The sequence below is a fragment of the Capsicum annuum genome, unplaced genomic scaffold (genome assembly GCF_002878395.1).
Source record: "Capsicum annuum cultivar UCD-10X-F1 unplaced genomic scaffold, UCD10Xv1.1 ctg52860, whole genome shotgun sequence".
Lineage (NCBI taxonomy): Eukaryota > Viridiplantae > Streptophyta > Magnoliopsida > Solanales > Solanaceae > Capsicum > Capsicum annuum.
In genome coordinates, this window is record NW_025860924.1 from 862 (window position 1) to 8,513 (window position 7,652).

Genomic DNA, 7,652 nt, shown 5'->3' on the forward strand with positions numbered 1-7,652 from the left:
GTTTTCCCTAATTTTTTTTGTCACCTTTTTGTTGTTTTTCTCCCATAAGGCCTGATCACCAAATTTGTTGACTACTAGCACAAAATCTTCATAAATATTTTCACAAAAAATTTTCTTGAAAAAATCATTTCTTCTTACATAGATTCCTTGAATGATTCCAAGAGTTCCAACAACTTGGGATCACCAACTTTTCCTAATTTCCATCAGATCATATAACTTTATTATTATCCAGGGACAAAAACTTCTTCTAATAATATAATTATGTTATGATTTAACTAGCTTTGTAACATATTTGATCAAGGTGAGGACAATATATAAAGGTATGTGTGTATATGAATGTATATATAAGTAATTGTGGTATTAGGGTGGCTCCTATAACCTATCTATTTACATTAAAGAAATATCTCCATGTGTAATTAAGAAAATCTTAATAGCTTAGTTGGTTAATTACATTAATTTTCATTTTGTTGGTGAAGGTTCAATTCCCCACATTATGATTCCCTCCCTCAATCTCCTTCCATACCCCAATATTTGTTTTTTTTTATTAAAAAAAATGGAGATAAATATTGTACTTTTTTTTTAATCTATTTCAAGATAAAAGTTTCTTTACTTTTTGACAAATATTCAGTTTTAACTGTTCACATGACATGTTTAAAATTACAAGATTAAAAAATATTTTAATACATTCAGTTCTAACTGTTCACATGTCAGTATAAGAGACTGTCATGTGTTACTTTTTAGGACAAATTAGTTAGGTTAGGTAAAATTAGTTATTGCTTTTTAATTTAAAATTAAAATTAATTAAATATTTTCTATTTCAAAAAAAAAAAATTGAGAAGTTACAATATAAGAAAAACATGCAGTCATTATTTAAGGAATTTATATAACCTTTTTTTTATTATTTAGAAGTTATTAGATTTTATATCATTTATTAAACTTAAAATAAATTTTAATTGAATTAATATATTTTAATTTAATTTATATCTTAATTATTAAGTACAAACATTGATTTAAAATTTGATTTGTAAATAATTTTAAAAAATAAAATCACATTTAATATAAAAATATAATAGTTAAATTTTTCTTTAGTTATTTTGAGAAAGAATAATAATTACACAAAAATTCATTAAAATTTTGGAATTGAAATTGTCATATTATTAGATTTTGTTAAATCTGGCTAAAAATACTAACTTCCATTTTTTAGATGAATTAGTCTTTTTTTTTTTGTTTATATTCTTAAAAATATTTCAAAAACTAGACGTTACTTTAATTTTTTTTTTACATAAAAGTATTTTTTAATTTTAAAAATAAGATAATTAAAAAAAGTATTTGAATTATGATATAAATTGGTTGAATTTGATTTGAAAAATAAACATACATTTATTCTAAAAAGGTATTTTAAGAAAATAAAGAGATACTACAATAAAATATTATTCTATGAAAGACTAATAAACTAAACAAAACTAACTCATGCACGTCCAATATCACATTCCCTTACCCACCCCTTCCAACTAACTCACATATACACGAACACTGTATTTTTTCAAATTAATATTTTAATCAGTTTAAATTTTTAAAATTTAAGTATGCAACTAATCTTATCCCTATAAAACTACCTTAATCATCACACACATCTTCGTGAAGAACTATTTTTTTCGAACTCTTATTCTTCTATCTTTCTTCAACCACTTAAACATAGTAATCCTTTTCCTCCTCATGCTACTCTTTAAGATTTCTTTCGTAATAGTTTCTTTATTTCTTATAATGAATCTTCATGATTTTAAGTTATGATTTTTACATAATGTTGATTGCGTACATATGATAAACTCATCAGTTATTGGCAATGCAGGTTGAAAGTTTGAGTTGTACAATAACCATATCACGATTATTTACACATTTTATTCTTTGTTGCAGTGGTTGTCCAAGATAAGAAGGTATGCAATTTTTGTAAAAATATTTATTGTTTTAATTATTTATTTTAAAGTTCCCTATTGATTTATGTTATGCCGGATATGCTATTTTTTTTGTTTTTTGAAAGTTCATTTCGCAAATGATACTCTTTTGATATATAGTTTAGGCTCAAATTTCTATACTATGCTATTGCTCCTAAGAGAAAATAAATCCGACATCAAAAAAAATATTCTCTAACTTTCTTTTGATTGATAAGAAGCCAAAAGTTAGAAACAAACTTTCGAACGATGCTGAAATCAATATATGAGATAGCAAGAAGAAGAAGAAGAGTTTGGAAACAGACAAAATCTATTTATTCAACGTACTGTAATAAATGCATTCTTGGTTATTTTGAGTGTATCATTTCATGGTTAGAATTGATAATTTTTTTTGATTTCTTAATTATTCTTAATTATTAATTTTGATATGATATAATTTATTTAACTTAAAATCACAGGTTCACACTTCAATTTCAAGATCAGTTTTTGTTATCTTCACAAAATACTCCTAGGAGTAGTTGTATGTACAAATAATATTGCAAAAATTTATTAGAATTAGGAAGTCATAAGAACTACTTAAAAAATAAAGAAAGTCGTAAAAATTTAAAAGAAATTTTCATGAACACAAATTAGTTTCAGAGATTACTTTTGTAAAATCATATTTTCCATAATTTACTCCTAGGAGATAATTGAACAGAATCCAAATGGTTGAACTTATATATTTTATAGGAGGTAAGTTTTATTTACAATTCTAAAAGAAAAAAATATTTTCTTAATTTTTATATTTGAATAAATAAGAAAGTGACTTTATAAGATTTGGTAGTGACATTTTAATTTGCTCTAGCTATTTAATTTTCATGTACTTTATTGCTCTAATAATAAATGACTAATATTTTTTATCTTTTTGTTATTATTATGTTAAAAAGGTAAAAATTGACAACATGACCAAACAAGAAATTTGCAAAGAAATCCCCAGGTCCTCACCATCCATTTACACCCACAAACACCTTATATAACATATGTCACAAAAAATCAAAGTAAAAAAAAATTATATTATATATATATATATATTTAGTTAAACCAAAGTTTTAGCCTAAAATTTTTGAAGATGATTACAACATTTTAAAATTATCTCACCTTATTGTAATAGTAGCTATTTAATTTAATTAAATTCTGACTATTTAATTTTATTTTTTATTTTATTAGCCTTTGTAATAGAAAGGGCATATTTACATCATTACATGTATGTATTAAATTTATATTTATATATTATTAAAGTTAACTTTATTCATTTATTGCACATTTATTACGTATTTAACTTTTAAATTTGTACAAATAAAGTTCTAAATTTTTAAAATTCAAATTTCTTATATTTTTATTATTATAAAATAATTAAGTAATGTGTTAATATTTACATTTTTTATCTTTAATACAAAAAATTAAATACAAAAGAAGAAAAAGGACAAAATGGAGAACAAATTCTTAAAATAACCTACTTTATTAACCTTACATCCAGAAAAATAAAAAATTATGGGAGATCAGAGTTTTAATTATGATGATTAGTAGGGATTGTATAAATTTTTTGAACTCTAAATATCCTACAATTTTTTTCTTTTTCTGATTGCAATATTAATAAATCAAATACTTTTTTTAAAAAAAAAGCCAAAAAAGTAAAAAAAATAAAATAAAAATAAAGACCTAGACTAACCTCCTAATGCACGTTCTCACTTTCTGTCCCTATTTCCCTAACATGTTTCCCACACAACCATCTAGCATTTTTTTATTTTTCATTTTTTAAAGTAAAAAAATAAAATAATTAAAAGATCAAAATCAAATTTAGCTAATCTAAATATCCGACACTGTAATTGTCAAACAATATAAATGTCCCACATTCATAATTTCAATGAACTATAACTACAACAACAACAACAAACCCAGTGTATTCCCACACAGTGAGGTCTGGGGAGGGTAAAATGTACGCAGTCCCTACCACTACCTTCGGAGAGGTCGCAAGGCTTTTTTCGATAGACCCCTGGCTCAGGACCAAGAATCAGAAGTAAATTCATAATAAAGCATTAAACACGTTGGAACAATAAAAGTAAGGCACCCATACAGTCGAACCCTATACTAACAAACCAAAGGCACCCTCACCCACAATAGCCCCACCCTAAAGCTCTCCTAGATTTCGACTACGGCCCACCTGCAGGCACTAACCTTCTACTCTTATCCGCGTTCTCCACACCTTCCTATCTAGGGTCATGTCCTCCGTAAGCTGTAACTGCTCCATGTCCCGTCTAATCACTTTCCTCCAATATTTCTTTGGCCTACCCCTACCCCGCCTGAAACCATTGAAAACCAGTCTCTCACACCTATGAACTGGGGCCTACGCGCCTCTCCTACTCACATGTCCGAACCATCTCAACCGAACTTCCCGCATCTTGTCCTCCACCGAAGCCACTCCAACCTTCTCCCAAATAATCTCATTCCTAACCCTATCACTCCTAGTAAGTTCACACATTCAACGCAACATCCGTATTTTTGCCACCTTCAATTTTTGGATATGGGCATTCTTTACTGGCTAACACTCCGTTCTATATAACATGGCCGGACGAACTGCCACTCTGTAAAATTTTCCTTTAAGTTTGAGCGGCACCTTCTTATCACACAACACTCCTGAGGCTAGCCACCACTTCATCCAACCTGTCCCAATCTGGTGGGAGATATCCTCATCAATCTCACCATTTTCCTGAATCAAGGACCCGAGATACTTAAAACTATCCCTCCTACACATCACCTGAGAGTCCAACCTAACTACCAACTCGTCCTCCTGCCTCAAGTCATTAAACTTGCATTCCATACACTCTGTCTTGCTCCTACTCAACCTGAATCCTTTAGACTCAAGTTTTTGTCTCCAAACCTCTAATTTATCATTCACACCTCCCCGCGTCTCATCAATCAACACTACATCATCCGCAAAAAGCATGCACCAAGACACCTCACCTTGAATACGTCGCGTTAAAACATCCATCACCAAAGCAAACTGAAAAGGGCTAAGAGTCGATCCCTGATGCAAAAAATGCTCATAATCTCCTCCCGCCGTCCTCACCTAGGTCTTAGCTCCTTCATACATGTCCTTAATCGATTTGATGTAAGCCATCGGGACCCCACTCATCTCCAAGCATCTTCAAGGAACCTCCCTAGGAACTTTATCGTATGCCTTCTCCAAGTCGATAAATACCATGTGGAAATCCTTCTTCCTTTCCCTATACTGCTCCACCAGTCTCCGCACCAGGTGAATTGCCTCCGTCATTGAGCAACCGGGCATAAAGCCAAACTGGTTCTCCAAAATAGATACTATCTTCCTCAACCTCCGCTCTACCACTCTCTCTCAAATCTTCATAGTATGACGCAACAACTTAATACTCCTGTAGTTGTTGCAACTGTGGATGTCACCCTTGTTCTTATATAAAGAAATCATGGTGCTCCACCTCCACGCCTCAGACATTTTTATAGTTTTGAAAATGCCATTAAACAATTTGGTCAACCACCTTAAACCAGCCCTGCCAGCAAACTTTCAAAAGTCCACTGGGATCTCGTCTGGCCCTGTTGCCCTACCCCTCCGCATTCTGCGAATAGCCTCATTGACCCCCTCCACTTTAAAATGCCTACAATACCTGAAATCTCGTCACTTCTCTGAGTGCTCCAGGTCCCCTAGCACAATGTCCCTGTCCCTCTCATCATTCAAAAGTTTGTAAAAATACGATTGCCATCTTCTCTTAATATGAGCATCTTCTACCAGCACACTACCATCCTCCCTTTTAATGCACTTCACTTGGTCAGGTCACGACCCTTTTTCTCCCTCAACTTAGCAAGCATATATAACCTTTTTTTCCCATCTCTCTCCTACAGCCCCGCATACAAGCTCTCAAAAGTTGTCATCTTAGCAATCGTAACTGCTAACTTAGCCTCTTTCCTAGCTAACTTGTACTCTTCCCTACTAGCCCGCTTATCTTATTCATCTGTACTCTCAACCAACTTAGCATACTCCCCCTTCTTAGTCTCCACTTTCTTCTTTACTTCTTCATTCCACCACCAATTCCCATGCCGCTGACCGGCCCGACCCTTTGAGACACCTAATACCTTTCTAGCTGTCTCCCTGATACACCTAGCATCCCTATCCTATATACCATCCACGTCGCCCCTACATTCCCACACCCCTATATCCGCCCCCTTCTTCTCTATCTCCAACGCACTAACCGAAGTCAAGCCCCCTCACTTAATTCTAGGACGTCCCTTCTCTCCCTTCCTTTTCCTATCCTTCTTTAAGCCTAAATGCATCACCAGAAGCCTGTGCTGGGATGAAAGGTTCTCACTCAGAATGACTTTATAGTCCTTGTATAGCACCCTATCCCCCTTCTGAAACAGCAGAAAGTCAATATGCGTCTTAGCTATTGCGCTTCAGAAGGTGACCAGGTGATCCTCCTTCTTCGGAAAGCTCGAATTCACTACTACCAACCCAAAGGCCCTCGCAAAATCCAATAAAGAAACTCCCTCATCATTCCTCTCCCCAAAACCATAACCCCCAAGCACATTGCCATAGCCCTCTGGTACCATCCCGATGTGACCATTGAAATTCCCTGCTACAACAATTTTCTCAGAGCTAGGCACTCCTCTTACCACTTCGTCCAAATCCTCCCAAAATCGCTTCTTCTCCTCCCCGTTCAAGCCCACCTGAGACGCATAAACACTATACACGTTCAAAGTACACCCCCAATGACTAGCTTAATCGTCATCAACCTATTGTTGACCCTCTTAATCTCCACTACTTGCCCTCTAAGTTCTTTATCTACTAAGATGCCTACTCCATTCCTACGCCTATAACTGATTACAAATTATTTTTCAAAATTTAAAATGAGTAATGGTTATACTATTTCAATTTGAATTAAAAATAGTTACAACTTTTGATCCAGTGTCTTCTAAAACAATATATAAATTTGACCTCTCAAAAACTAAAACAAAGTTACTTTCAATTTTTCTTCCTATGTGGTATTAGATATTTAGTGTTAGTATAATTCTTACTTAGATTATTTTTTAATTATTATTTAAATTTAATTCTCTGTAAATTATCTAGGATTTCACACAAACAATCATAAGCCATTTTTGAGATGTATGGAATTTTGTTTTGCCTTTTTATTTATTTTATGTTTTTTGTGTCCCATTTTTTAAATATATTTTACTCATGAATTTATTATCATTACTAAAATAAATGTAGGAATTACTTCTTTCTGTTTCACATTAAGTATATACATTGATAGACAAATCTATATATAAAATGTTTAGAATTATAAATTTGGTATTATAATTTTTTTTCTTTTTTAAAAAAAATTGGGGGTAGGGGAAGGGGAATGGGATTACAATGTGGGGAATTGAACCCTCACCAACAAGGTGTAAGTTCAGGTAACTAACCAACTAAGCTACTAAGATTCCCTTGGTATTGTAATTTTTTGTTTATTTTTAGAAAAAAATTTATTACTTTGTTTTTTAAATTTTACATTGTATTTGGATACACAATAATGCGAAGCATGGAACATGTTTTACATTTGTTGCTATTCTGGATTAATATTGATATGATTGATTAATACTATAATTTAAAGATTCTTCTAGGTTTAAGTTATAATGATTTACTTTTAATTTAGTATCTTA

General features: G+C 31.8%; 1 protein-coding gene across 1 annotated transcript; it reads right to left on the bottom strand.

Annotated features, from left to right (window-relative positions):
- Nucleotides 1-6,221: 6,221 nt before the first annotated feature.
- LOC124892989 lies at nucleotides 6,222-6,680 on the bottom strand (the record flags this gene model as incomplete). Its single annotated transcript, XM_047404156.1, has 2 exons — nucleotides 6,222-6,365; nucleotides 6,498-6,680. Coding segments are annotated over 2 exons (327 nt in total), but the record flags the coding sequence as incomplete, so codon positions are not given.
- Nucleotides 6,681-7,652: the final 972 nt, after the last annotated feature.